Source organism: Symphalangus syndactylus, chromosome 11 (assembly GCF_028878055.3).
Source record: "Symphalangus syndactylus isolate Jambi chromosome 11, NHGRI_mSymSyn1-v2.1_pri, whole genome shotgun sequence".
NCBI lineage: Eukaryota > Metazoa > Chordata > Mammalia > Primates > Hylobatidae > Symphalangus > Symphalangus syndactylus.
The window spans coordinates 119719420-119734345 of NC_072433.2; the positions used below are offsets into that span (position 1 = coordinate 119719420).

The 14926-nt window shown below is 41.4% G+C and overlaps 1 protein-coding gene across 6 annotated transcripts in view; it reads right to left on the bottom strand.

Annotated features, from left to right (window-relative positions):
• KIF3A (kinesin family member 3A) overlaps window positions 1–11547 on the bottom strand; it is a 48924-nt gene extending 37377 nt beyond the window's left edge. For all 6 annotated transcript variants that reach the window (XM_063612431.1, XM_055299464.2, XM_055299465.2 and 3 more), the window contains exons 1-3: window positions 11352–11547; window positions 8155–8428; window positions 139–283 (exon numbers count right to left, since the gene is read on the bottom strand). In XM_063612431.1, coding sequence (XP_063468501.1) covers window positions 139–283; window positions 8155–8428; window positions 11352–11357 — 425 coding nt within the window. In that variant the 5' untranslated portion in view covers window positions 11358–11547. The remainder of the gene's footprint in view (window positions 1–138; window positions 284–8154; window positions 8429–11351) is intronic.
• Between the last annotated feature and the right edge of the window lie 3379 nt (window positions 11548–14926).

Sequence of the window (14926 nt, forward strand, 5' to 3'; positions counted from 1 at the left end):
TAAAACATCATTTTTAAAAAGTCAAAGAGTGAAATATTTAGAAGAACGGTTTTAAAACATGTTTATAAAATTTATACCTATGTGCCTTTCCTGTGTTTGTACTTCTCAATATCAGAAAATAAAAGAATTCCCTTTTACCTTGTATCACCCTCTGCTTTTGCAATATGACCAAATATGTGAGCAAATGAATTGGGAATTATTCCTCTAAGTTCAGGAACAGCTCGAACACCTTCCATGGTAAAAGTTTTGCCTGTTCCAGTTTGTCCATATGCAAAAATAGTCCCTGAAAATGATGAAGAGAATCAGTTACTTCTTAAAGTCTAATGCTACAGAACAATAGCTCTTAAAATTAACTCCTTTGACATTGTGATATAATTTCTCCCCTGGATTCAAAATTTATTCTAGCACAAGTTTCACCTTTATTATCAACAATTACAATGTGTACTCTGTACCACATGCACAAAGCACTGTTACAGAAGTCAATGAGAGATATCCCTAATAATTAATAAAAAGCATCCCAAGCCCTAAATGCAAAAATCTTCCAATATATCTAATTATGAGACATTTCTTGTCATGTGTATATAAAGTACTCACTGTGGACATTAAACTGGAGAAGGTAGTAGAAGCAGAGCAAAAGAATACAGGCTCTAGAGCAGGAAGACCTGTCTCAAACCACATCTGCCACTTTTTAGCCACTGACCTTGGACAAGTTACCTACCCAGAGACTGTCTCCTCAAGGGTAAAATGGGGATAAGAAAACTCACCATTGATAGCAAGAACCAAATGAGACAATTTCCTTCAAGTGACCAACACAATATCTCATAGACAGTATCAGTAAAATGATAGCTTTTTTCTTAATCCTAAAATAAGTGTGTTTTTAAACAATTGTTTTAAAGTAACAGCTGTAAGAAACAGAGTTAACAAAAAGACGACAATACAATTATTACAGGTAATTACAGATAAAATCTCAACTTTCTAAATACCTAAATTTATTCATTCAACAAATATTTACCACACACCTGAGTTTGGCATTGTGCTAGGCACTAGAGACAGAGTGACAAGACAAACACAATCCTCAATCTTATGATGTGTATAATCTTGGGTTTATCATGATGATGAGTATTCAGAATGAGAAACACGGAGTTCTAGATGGGACTCAGGGATATCAACTAGGCAGAGGAATTGTAATGGGAAAAAGGAGAGGGGGTCATGGAGGACTTTCCAGAAGAGGTAAGGTTTAGATCTGAAATACAGGTAAGAATCAGATAGGAACAGTGTGGACAGCAAGAGGCAAGAAGAAGAATGGAAATTTTGAGGACTGAAATGAGACCAGAATGGAAGAAACAGAGAAGGAAAGGGAAGATGGATGCAGGCAGAGCTAGAGAAACTGACAATGCCATAATCACACAGTATAATAAGGACGGTATTAAACTTTTTAGATCTTATCCTAAAAGCAACATGAAGCCATAGAATGATTTTTCAATCAGAGGAGTGACATCACGATCACTATGGCTATACTGTGGATGAAGAATTAAAGAAAACCAAGGGTAGATGTGGGGAAACAGAGGGCTGGAGTAGTTGGTCAGGACACAATGTAGTAAGTAAGAGAAGATAGCCTTGGATGTGATGGCATATACGAAAACGGTTCCTCAACTATTACTACTCTATTCAGTTAACCTCAACTTTTCTCAGACTTTTTTTTTGTGAAAATAATCATAACACACTTTTCAGACTTTTCCGTGAAAATAAATGAATCATACCAGAAGCCATTTTTTACACATGGGAATAAAAAAGTCTTAATTTTTTCAAACTAAGTATTTCAAACTCTGCTATGAGGAATATAACACTGCACTCAAACGGAAAATATCATGAGCTCACAGGCTGCATTTCAGAATAGACACATTAAGTTATTAAATAAAAAATAAGCTTTATAAGGACAACAGCTGTCACTTACTGATCATTTTCTATGTACTAGGCCATGTACTTTACATGCTTTTTTTTTTTTAAGAGATGAGGTCTTGCCCTGTCACTCAGACTAGAGTGCAGTGGCATGATCATAGCTCACTGCAGCCTCAAACTCCTGAGCTCAAGAGAATCCTCCTGCCTCAGCCTCCTATGTAGCTGGGAATACAGGTGCACCTCCCAGCTATGTTTGCATTCTTATTTAACTTTCACCCCAATCCTAAAAGATAGGCACTATTTATTATTATTACTATTATTTAAAGATAATAAACTACGGCCAGGCGGGGTGGCTCATGCCTATAATCCCAGAACTTTGGGAGGCCAAGGAGGGCAGATCACTTGAGGTCAGGAGTTTGAGATCAGCCTGGCCAACATGGTGAATCTCCACCTCTACTAAAAATACAAAAATTAGCTGGGTGTGGTGGTGCACGCCTGTAGTCCTAGCTACTCGGGAAGGTGAAGCACAAGAATTGCTTGAACCTGGGAGGCAAAGGCTGCAGTGAGCCAAGATCGCACCATTGCACTCCAGCCAGGGTGACAGAGTGAGACTCTGTCTCAAAAAATACAATAAATAAATAAATAAAAATAATAAACTATATTCTGGGCTGGGTGCCGTGGCTCCTGCTACAGTCCCAGCACTTTGAGACGCTGAGGTGGGAGAATCACCTGAGCCCAGGAGTTCAAGACCAGCCTAGGCAACACCTAGGCAACACAGTGAGACCCCATCTCTACAAAAAATTTTAAAAATTAGCCAGGCATGCATAAAAAGGAACGAAATAATGGCACTGGCAGCAACCTGGATGGAACTAGAGACTATTATTCTAAGTGAAGTAACTCAGGAATAGAAAATCAAACATCGTATGTTCTCATAAGTGGGAGCTAAGCTAGGAGGGTGCAAAGGGGTAAGAACAACACAGCAAACTTTGGGAACTCAGGGGAAAGAGTGGGAGGGGGGTGAGAGATAAAAGACTACACATTGGGTACAGTGTACACTGCTTGGGTAACGGGTGCACCAAAATCTCAGAAATCACCACTGAAGAACTTATTTAGGTAACTAAACGCCACCTGTTCCCCAAAAACTTATTGAAATTAAAACTAAATTTTTAAAAAAATTAGCCAGACATGGTGGGATGCGCCTGTAGTCTCAGCTACTGGGAAAGCTGAAGCCAGAGAATCACTTGAGCCCAGGAGGTTGAGGCTGCAATCAGTCATTATAGTGCCACTGAACCCCAGCCCGGGTGACAGGGTGAGACCTTGTCTTGAAAAAAACAAAAACAAACAAAAAACACAACAAAAAGAAAAACTATATTCTGGGTCACAAAACAAATCTTAATAAATTTAAAAACATTCACGGCATACAAAATATGTTCTCTAAATTGAGATTAAGTTAGAAATCAATAACTGAAAATCTCTAGAGAATCTAAAAATATTTGGAAACTAAATAACACATTTCTAAATAACCCAGGATCAAAGAATAAACCAGGAGGTAAAATAGTATTTTGAACTACATGAAAATGAAAACACAGTATGTCAAAATCTGTGGGATGACACTAAAACAGTACTCAGTGGCAATTTATAGCATTAAACTCCCATATTAGAAAGGAAAAAAGGTCTCAAAACAACGGCCTCAGCTTCCACTTTAAGTAGAAAGAAAAGAGGAAATTAAGCCCAAAGTAAATAAAAGAAAAAAAAAGATCAGAGCAGAAATAGATGAAATAGGAAACATAAAAACAGAAAGAAAAATTAATAAAACCAAAACCTGGTTCTCTGAGAAGATCGAAAAGATAAACCTCTAGTCAGACTGATCAGGAAAAAAAGAAGACGTAAGTTACCAATATCAAGAATGAGAAAAGTTATACCACTACATTCAACTTACTAAAAGAATAATAAGGGAACAGTATAAACAACTTTTTGCCAATGAATTTGACAACTTAGATGAAACGGACTAATTCCGTGAAAGACAAGCTACCAAACCTCACTTAAGAAAAAACTGGCCGGGCATGGTGGCTCACGCCTGTAATCCCAGCACTCTGGGAGGCCAAGGCAGGCGGATTACCTGAGGTCAGTAGTTTGAGACCAGCCTGGCCAACATGGTGAAACCTGTCCCTCCTAAAAATACAAAAATGAGCCAGGCATGGTGGCGTGTGCCTGTAATCCCAGCTACCCAGGTGGCTGAAGCGGGAGAATCACTGGAACCCGGGGAAGCGGAGGAGGCAGTGAGCCGAGATCACGCCACTGCACTCCAGCCTGGGCAACAGAGCAAGACTCTGTCTCAAAAAAAAAAAAAAAAAAAAGAAAAAGAAAAAATAGATAACCTGGCCGGGCACGGTAGCTCATGCCTGTAATCCCAGTACTTTGCAAGGCTGAGGTGGGAGGACTGGTTGAGTCCAGGAATTCAAGACCAGCTTAGGAAACATAGTGAGACCCTTATCTCTACCAAAAAAAAAAAAAAAAAATTAAAATTAGCTGGGCATGGTGTGGTGGTACACACATATAGTCCCACCTATTCAGGGGGCTGAAGTGGGAGGATCGCTTGAGCCCGGGAGGTAGAGGCTACAGTGAGCCATGATCACACCACTGCACTCCAGCGTGGTCGACAGAGTGAGACCCTGTTTCAAGAAAAAAAATAATAATAATAGAAAAACTTAGCCAGGCGTGGTAGCACACACCTGTAGTCTCAGCTACTGGAGAGGCTGAGGTGGGAGGACTGCTTAAGCCCAGGAAGTCGAGGTTGCAGTGAGCTGTGATTGTGTCACTGTACTCCAGCCTGGGTAACAGAGTGAGACCCTGATTGAAAGAGAAAAAGAAAAAATACATAATCTGAATAGTCTTATGTCTATTAAAGAAATTGAATCAATAGTTGAAAACCTTCCCATAAAGAAAACTTCAAGCCCAGATGGCTTCACTGATGATTCTACCAAACATTTAAGAAATAACGCCAATTCTAGATAAATTCTTCTAGAAAATTGAAAAGAAGGGGATACTTTCTAACTCATTCTATGAAACTAGCATTATCACAATATCCAAACCAGAAAAAGGCATTGGAAGAAAACAATATACTTACATCCCTCATAAACATGGATGCCAAAATTTTTTTAATTTAGCAAATAAATTTAACAATATATGAACAGAATAATGCATCATGACCAAGTGGCAAAGCTAGTTTCACATTCAAAAATCAATCAATGTAATTGCCATATTAACAAACCTTAAAAAAATTATTTCAATAGGTGCAGAAAAAAATTATATTTGACAAAATCCAACATACAATCCAAAAACTCTCAGCAAACTAAGAACAGAAGGGAACTTCCTCAAACTTACAAAGGCTATCTGTTAAAATTTACAGACATCATCATACTGGTGAAAGATTGAATGCATTTTCCCTAAGATCAGGAACAAGACCAAAATGTCCACTCTCACCACTTCTAATTTACTGGAGGTTCTAGCCTCCAGGTGCTATCAGGTAACAAAAATAAATTAAAGGAGATTGTAAAGGACAAAGTAAAAACTGTCTTTACTTGCAAACAACATTTTTTTTTTCTTTTGAGGCAGTGTCTCACCCTGTCACCCAGGCTGGAGTGCAATGGCAAGATCTTGGTTCACTGCAACCTCTGCCTCCAGGGTTCAGGTGATTCTCCTGCCCCAGCCTCCCGGGTAGCTGGGATTAAAGGCACGTGCCACCATGCCTAGCTAATTTTTTTATTTTTAGTAGAGACAGGGTTTCACCATGTTGGTCGGGCTAGTCTCGAACTCCTGACCTTGTGATCTGCCCGCCTCAGCCTCCAATGTGCTGGGATTACAGGCGTGAGTCACTGTGCCTGGCCAACATATTCTTATAAGTAGAAAATCCCACAAAATTTACAAAAAACCCAAAGCATAAAAAAACTACTAGAATTAATAAGCAAGTTCAGCAAAGTTTCAGGATACAAGGTCAATATACAAAAATCAACTGTGGGTACCAAGAGGGCAGTCATCAAAAAGACAATAACAAGTGCTGGCAAAGATGTGAAGAAATCAGAAACCTCACACATTGCTGATGGGAATATAAAATGGTGTAGCTACTGTAGAAAAGTTTGGCAGCTCCTCAAAACATTAAACAAAGTTACCATGTGACCCAGTCATTCCACTCTTAGGTATATACCCAAGAGAAACTAAACGTATGTTCACACAAAAATCTGTAAAAGAATGTTCAAAGTAACATTATCTGTAATAGCTAAAAAGTAGAAACAACAAATGTTCACCAACTAATAAATGGATAAACAAAATATGATCTATCTATACAATATTATTCAGACATAAAAAATAATGAATTGCTGGCCTGGCGCAGTGGCTCATGTCTGTAATCTCAGCACTTTGGGTGGCCGAGGCAGGTGGATCACAAGATCAGGAGTTCGAAACCAGCCTGGTCAATATGGTGAAACCCCAACTCTACTAAAAATACAAAAATTAGCCAGGTGCAGTGGCTCACGCCTGTAATCCCAGCACTTTCAGAGACCGAGGCAGGCGGATCACAAGGTCAGGAGATCGAGACCATCCTGGCTAACACGGTGAAATCCCGTCTCTACTAAAAACACAAAAAATTAGCTGGGCGTGTTGACGGGCGCCTGTAGTCCCAGCTACTCAGGAGGCTGAGGCAGGAGAATGGCGTGAACCCAGGAGGCAGAGCTTGCAGTGAGCCAAGATCGCGCCACTGCACTCCAGCCTGGGCAACAGAACAAAACTCCGTCTCAAAAAAAAAAAAAAAAAAAAAATTAGCTGGGCATGGTGGTGGGCACCTGTAGTCCCAGCTACTCAGGAGGCTGAGGCAGGAGAATCGCTTGAACCCAGGAGGCAGAGGTTGCAGTGAGCCGAGATCACGCCACTGCAATCCAGCCTGGGCGACAGAGCGAGACTCCGTCTCCAAAAAAAAAGTAATGAATTGCTGATATATGTTTATATGTTACAATAGGGATGAAGCTTGAAAACACTGTAAGTGAAAGAAGTTATTCACAAAAGGCCACATACCATATAATTCCACGTATAGAAAATGTCCAGAATAGGCAAACTCATAGAATAGATATAGACAGTAAATTAGTAGTTGCTGGGTTGGGGGAAGGGAGGTGGTAATGGATTGGGAGTCACTGACTGCTAATGGATACAGGGTTTCTTTTTGGAGTGATAGAAATGTTCTGGAAACAGACAGTGGTGACAGCTGTACAACATTGTAAATGCACCTATGAACTTTGAAGTGTAAAATGGTTAAAATCATAAATTTGATATTTGAATTTTATCACAAAAGCTACCTAAAGAAATCAATTTCATCTCTATATATTAGTAACATACAATCCAAAATTGAAATTATGAAAGCAATCCTATTCACAATAGCATCAAAAAAATACTTAGGAATAAATTAATCAAAACAAGTGCAACACTTGTACACTGAAAGCTACAAAATACAGACGAGAGAAATTAAGATATAAATAAATGGAGAGAAGCTGGACATGGCAGCTGACGTGGGAAATCCCAGGGCTTTGAAAGGCCTCAGCAGGAGATTGCTTGAGCCTAGGAGTTAGAGACCTGACTGAGCAACACAGCAAGACCCAGTCTTTACAAAAACAAAAAAAATTAGCCAGGTGTGGTGGTGCACAGCTGTAGTTCTCATTACTCAGGAGGCAGAAGTGAGAGGATAGCTTCAGCCCAGGTTCAGGGCTGCAGTAAGCTATGACCGCACAACTGCACTCCAGCCTGGGCAACACAGCAAGACCCTGTCCATAATTAATTAATGTTTCAACGTTTTAAACTGAGAGAAGTATCATGTTCATGGACTGCGAGACTCAATATTGTCAGAATGACAATTCAACACAATCCCTTTGAAAATCCTAGCAGGGTAAACTTCAAAAACATCATTTGATGTGAAAGAAAACAGATAAAAAAGGTGACATATCATATGACATGATTTATATGACATTTCAAGAAAAGGCAAAATTATAGTGACAGAAAGCAGATCAATGGTTGTTTGGGTGTGGGTCTGCAAATGGGCATAAAGGAAATTTTGGGGATGACAAGGGTGTTCTAAAGCTGGGTTGTGATGATGGTTTCACAACTGTATATATTTACTACACTCATCAAACTGCACAGCTGCAATATGTGAATTTATGGCACATTAATTATGTCTCAATAACGGTGTTTTTTAAAAAGTAAAGATTCACTTACCATTGTAGCCTTCAAGTACAGAATCAATAATAGGTCTTGCAGTTAAGTTATAAACATCAAGTTGTTTACTCTCTGGTCCAAAAACAGTATCAAAAGTAAATGTCTTTGGAGGTTCATTGGAAGAATCAGTCTTATGTACAGTGATAGTTCCCCTCATCTCATCCACACTGACAGCCTGTTTGTAGCACATTGATTTCTCTCTCTCATTGAGGGGCCGGCACCTAACAACAACCTTCACATTATCGCAGCTTTCTGGCTTCTCTGATTTATTGATCTGTTGGAGATAATATTTACAAATAATGAAAAGAACATTAATTTTTACCCTCAACAGATTGATTACATTTATAAATTTTAAAAGGCTACTTTTCCACCTCAGGGCCTTGCACACATTAAACACTTCATAGGTATTTGTTAAATGCAATGAAAGATCTTACATATAGGTGAAAAGTTTATTAAAAGATACAAAAAGGAAAATAGTTTCTTTTAAAATGTAAAAGGGAGAGAAAATCTAGTTCACATTTGTGGCAAAGGCTGTACAAGCAGAAACTGAACCAGTATATTACAGATTGTCTTTTTGCACAAAAGTCTCTGACCCAGTGTTTCCTGCCTGTAGGAAAACACATGTGAATATGGTTAACAATTTTAACTCAAGAAAATAGTAGGTCCTTTGTTTCCCCTGAGACTTTAGTTTTATTTCCTATCACGCATCTGTAACATGGTTTTTATCATGTAATATATCCATATACGGCTTATCTTCTCTACAGAAGACAACAATAAGATAAAGACAGAAATGAAAGTCTAATGGCAAAGAAAAATGCCTTAGTATTACCTAACCTTATGAGCATTTGTATACGTAAAGTTTCCATTTCTGAATTTTTTTTTATTTTTGAGACAGTCTCACTCTGTCACCCAGGCTGGAGTGCAGTGGCGTGATCTCGGCCCACTGCAACCTCTGCCTCCCAGGCTCAAGCGATTCTGCTGCCTCAGCCTTCCCAGCAGCTGGGATTACAGGCGTCCATCACCATGCCCAGCTAATTTTTGTATTTTCAGTAGAGACACGGTTTCATCATGTTGGCCAGGCTGGTCTCGAACTCCTGACCACAAGTGATCCACCCACCTCGGACTCCCAAAGTGCTGAGATTACACGTGTGTGCCACCGCACCCAGTCACTTCTGAAATTTTATGATCAAGAAAATATAATGAAACACAATCCTATTATTGAAGTGAAAAGTTTAGTTGAACAGATACTTGTTAAATTCCTACTGTTTCAGATTCTCTTCTAAGCATTAAAGAGAAACAAATATAAGTCATTGTCATTGACTTTGACATTGTCACTGACAAGTAACAGATTATATCAGTACGATACACTTCTATCTATCTCTCATCCTATTCATCTCATCTATTCATCACCCTAGTCTAAATCACCATCATCTTGACCCTGGATTACTGCCTCCTAACTATACTCCTGAATCTAATTAGATTGCCCTACTGCCTATTCTCCAAATAGCAGTCAGTGTCAACACAAATCTAATCATGTCACTCTCCTACTTAAAAATTCTTCAGTGGTTTCTCATAGATCTCAGAACAAAAACCAGAATCCTTAAGGTGGTCTGTAAGGTCTGGCTTCCACCCATGTCTGCTTCTCTGGGCTTATTTCACAAGATATTCTGCCTGGCTCATCCATGCCACAGCCACACTGAGCTTCTTGGCCTTTTCTTGTCACCATGCTCCTCACCAGTGGCCCTTCCATGTGCTATTCCTTCTACCTAGAACCATCTTCAATTCTCTCTTCACTTAGTTAACATCTACTTATCCTTCAGAACTCAACAGTCACTTCACCTGGGAAGACTTCCTGACTAGGTCAAATACTCTTATCGGCTCAGAGATCACCCTGCTCTCCCCTTCCTGGACACAAATTTTACTTTTGCTTGTTCCTTATTTGATTAATGTCCTTCTGTCTATATCAGAGGTTGCAAACAGGTAGTCAAGAGGCTGAATTCAGCCCACAAATTTCTTTTGTTTGGTTCATAGTATTTAAAGAGCTTTTGAATTGGTTGCTAAAATTGAGAAATTTCACAAAAATAATTTCTAAAATCTCTTCTTGGGAGGAAAAAAAATGACCTGTTATCATCTGCAGACCATCATTCTTACATGGCAGTACTTTCCAATTCACCAGAATCTACTTCTCTCTATTGTAGGATACCCACCCATTTCATTATTAAGGTTTTGTGTCTTACGTCTGTAAATATGTATGATTTTCACCTCTGCCCAAGAAGGCAAGCCTCTCTTTCCAAGTTCAAGAACCTGACTGGTTTTGCTCAATGTTGTATCTTCAGGGCCTAGCATGTGGTTGGTGCCCAATATTTATTGAATTAAAAACTTGAAAGCAGTGAACAGAATATAGAGCATTTAATCTTAAATGTCAAGCACTGTCCTTCTAGTTTCCTGTGCATTATTTCACGCGGATAACAACCCCATGAGGTAAAGTTTACGTGGGAACTAAGGACCCAGACAGATTAAATAATTATCCGAGGCCTCACAACCACTACATAAGCGGCCATGGCTCAATTTTCCTCCATGACCCCTAATAAGGGGTCTTAGAAGGCCCCATTATTAAGTTCACGGTAACAATCTGTGAAATCCTGGAAGATAAACATAACACCGCCACACACACAAAGACACCTACGGGTTTCATTCTGCATCATAAGCTAAAGCGCCACAAGAGCAATGACAGCTCGAGGCTAGGAGACTCGGAGTATGGGGCCTGGAATAGGGGCAGGCAGCCTTCGCTCCGCTGCCCTCCCCGCACTTGCTCCGAGGCGCAAAGGCCTCGCCAGGTGTGCAGCATCCGAAGAGCCCCTCCGTGGCCACCCCCAGACGCCCCGCTCAGCAGGCAGGGCTGCGAGCCAGAGCGCATCCTCCAGCACAGCGCCTTTTTGATAAGCGGCGCAGGCCCCACGGGATGCAGCAGCGACGAGGGCGGCAGGGCCTGCCCCCAGGTCCCTCTCGAGGCCGACCGGACCCCCGCGGCCCCGGGGCTGACCAGCCAGGCTCTCCAACTACCTCCACCGCACGACCGAGCCTGCCCCGCCCCACCCAGGCCGCCAGCCTGCTCCGCGCCTCCATGGCAACGGCCGCGCCCCCGGCCAGGCCGCTAGGATGAGAAGAAACCCCAGAAGCGAAGCGACTCTCCTCACCGGCATCTTGGCCCCCTCCCGTGCCCGGCGGACGTCCCCGCCCGGGGTGCAGCCCAACGACACCGGGTGCGCAGAAAGGCTGGCCAGAGACTACCGAAACACCTCGTTGGCGCTCTCGAGACTGCGGCTTCTCGGGCGAGAGCGCCCAGTGCGCAGCCGCATTCTGAGCTCGCCCCGCCCCAAGCCCGGTCTCAGGCTCTCCCGGCCCTTGAATTACGCCTGCGCGGAGGCTTTCCGAGTCCATCTCCTAGGACGCCTGACTGAGGCCGCGCGTGCGCAATGCTGCCATTCTGCTGCGCTAGAAATGTGGCCCGCACTGAGGCGGAGATAACCTGGCAGCCCCGGGTTGGGAGGAGGAGCAGCCCTTAGGCCCGTCTTCTGGCCCTTGCAATACCCGGAATATTAAAATCAATACAGCAATTGTACACTTTGTCTCATCCGAAATATTAAAGACCTTACCTACCTGACCTCGCTTGATTGCTAACTTCCTCATGACCTGTCTTACCATTAGAAAGTGAGCTCTTAAGGAGATTATTAGTATTCTCACATGTATCTCCAGAGCCTACACAGAGCCTGGCACAGAGTGGGATTTTTATACGTGTTGGTCAAAGAACCAGTGATCCATCCATCCTCTTTCCAGTCCACTTGAATGTGTAATGGGCATTTCAAGTTAATCATGTCCAGAATTGAAATCTTGATCCCCCATCAATGGCCCCACTACCCCACTCCACCCCCATCAAAAAATTTAAAAGGGCTCTCTCTCATCCCTCTCAGACTTCCTTCATCTCAATATGTGGGAGCTTAATTCCGACAACTGCTCAGGTCAAAATTGCAGTCTCTTTCATACACAATATTCTATCTTTAAATACAGCCTGTTGTATCTATCTTCGTAGTGGAACTAGAGTTTGGCCACTTCTACCACCACCATCGTCTCTCACGTGCATTACTACAATCGCTCAGAACTGGTTTCCTTGATTGTGTCCTTGTCCCTTTTCAGTGTGCTGGACAGGAGCCAGAGTGCTGCTGCTAAAACATGAATCAGATCTTCTCTTTTCTCTGCTCAAAACCCTCCATTGATTTCCCATCTTACAAAGCTAAAGCCACAAGCCCTACAATCCTCCCTCTTGCTTCTTCTGCACCAGCCCCACCTGGCCTCCTTGCTTCATCCAACATTCCCGTCGTGCTTCCATCTTAGCACGCAAGGGCTGTAAGCTTGCAGTAGGAATTGATAGAAATAACGATAAAGCATTTTACATAGTGCCAGCATACTGTTCTACATGCTTTCGTTTTTTAATTCATTTAATCCACACAATAACCTTTTGAAATAGATACTATTTATTATTATTTTACAGATAAAGTAATTGAGGCACAGGACCATTAAATAACTTTTCCAAGGTCATACATATAAACAGTGACAGAGCCCAGGTCCAAACCCAGGCAGCCTGGAAAGCTCTTTCCCTAAAACACCACCTGACCCACTCACCTCCTCCAGAAAGTCTTTGTTCACATAACCCCAGTGAACCCTAACATGATTGCCTTATTTAAAATTTCAACCTTCAGCCCAAACTCTTCTTTTTTCCCTCCCTACTTTATATTTCTCCATAGTACCTATCACCATTCAATATTTTATATATACACACATACAAGCTTTACTGAGATATAATTTACACACCATACCATACAATCGCCGATTTAAATTGTACAAATCAGTAGTTCTTACTATATATGGAGTTGTGCAACCATAACCTAGAACATTTTTATCATTCCAAAAAGACACTCTATACTCATAAGCCACTCCCCCTTGCTCTCTGCAACCCTCCTCCCACCCCACTCCCAACATCTCAGACCTAGGCAACCCACCAATCTACTTTCTATCTCTATGGATTTGCCTATTCTGGACATTTCATAAAATGAAATTACACAATATGCAGCCTTTTGTGAGCAACTTCTTTCACTTACAATGTTTTAAAGCTGTATCCCTATTATAGCATAGATCAGCAATTTGTTACTTTTATGGCTGAATAATATTCCATTGCATGGCTATAACATGTTTTTTACCTATTTGTCATTGATGGATATTTGGGTTGTTTCTACTTTTTGCCTATCGTGAATAATGCTGCTACAAGTTTTTGTATGAGCCTATGTTTTCATTCCTCTTGGTTACATATGTAGAAGTAGAATTGCTGGATCATTTGGTAATGCTAATGTTTAACATTTTGAGGAACTGCCAAGTTGTTTTCCACAGTAGTGCACCATTTTAAATTCCCACCAGTAACATGTAAGGTTTACAATGTCTCCACATCCTTGCCAACACTCACTTTTGTGTAAAGTACTATCTTGCTGGAGTATTTATTTATTTTCATTTCCCTGATCATAATGACGCTGAGCATTTTTTTTCCATGTGCTGTTGCAATTTGTATAACTTCTTTGAAGAAATGTCCATTCAAACCCTTTACCCATTTTATTTGTCTTTTCATTATTAAGTTGTAAGAGTTCTCTATATATTCTGAATGCAAAGCCCTTTTCAAGTATATGACATGCAAATATTTTCGCGCATTCTGTGAGTTTTCTTTTTACTTTATTGCTACCGTCCTTTGAAGCACAAAAGTTTTAAATTTTGATCAAGTCCAATTTACATATTTTTTCTTTTATCACTATGTTTTTGATAAGTAAGAAACCATTTCCTAACCCAAGATTATGAAGATTTACCTAGAGTTTTATGGTTTTAGCTGTCACATTCAGGTCTATAACCTATTTTTCAGGGTTTTTTGTTTTTGTTTTTGAGATGGAGTCTCGCTCTGTCGCCCAGGCTGGAGTGCAGTGGCGCCACTTCGGCTCACTGCAAGCTCTGCCTCTCAGGTTCACCCATTCTCCTGCCTCAGCCCCCCGAGTAGCTGGGACTACAGGAGCCCACCACCACGCCCGGCTAATTTTTTTTTTTTTTTTTTTTTGTATTTTTAGTAGAGACGGGGTTTCACTGTGTTAGCCAGGATGGTCTCCATCTCCTGACCTCGTGATCTGCCCGCCTCCGCCTCCCAAAGTGCTGAGATTACAGGTGTGAGCCACCGCGCCCGGCCCAGGGTTTGTTTTTTTGTTTGTTTTGTTTTGTTTTGCTTTTTGTTTTTTGTTTATGAGACAGAGTCTCGTTCTGCCGCCCAAGCTGCAGTGCAGTGGCACGATCTCGGCTCACCGCAACCTCTGCCTCCCGGGTTTAAGCGATTCTCCTGCCTCAGCCTCCCAACTAGCTGGGATTACAGGCATGCGCCACCACGCCTGGCTAATTTTGTATTTTTAGTAGAGACAGGGTTTCTCCACGTTGGATAGGCTGGTCTCAAACTCCCGACCTCAGGTGATCCACCCACCTCAGCCTCCCAAAGTGCTGAGATTACAGGTGTGAGCCACCGTGCCCGGTCCTATTTTATTTTTGTATAGAGTGTGATGGAGGGATTCAAATTCATTCTTCTGCATGTGAATATCCAGCTGTCCCAGAACCATTTGCTGAAAAGACTATTCTTGTCTATAGCCATACCACCCTCAATGAGCCTGATCTTGTCTGAAAAACCTATTCTTTACCC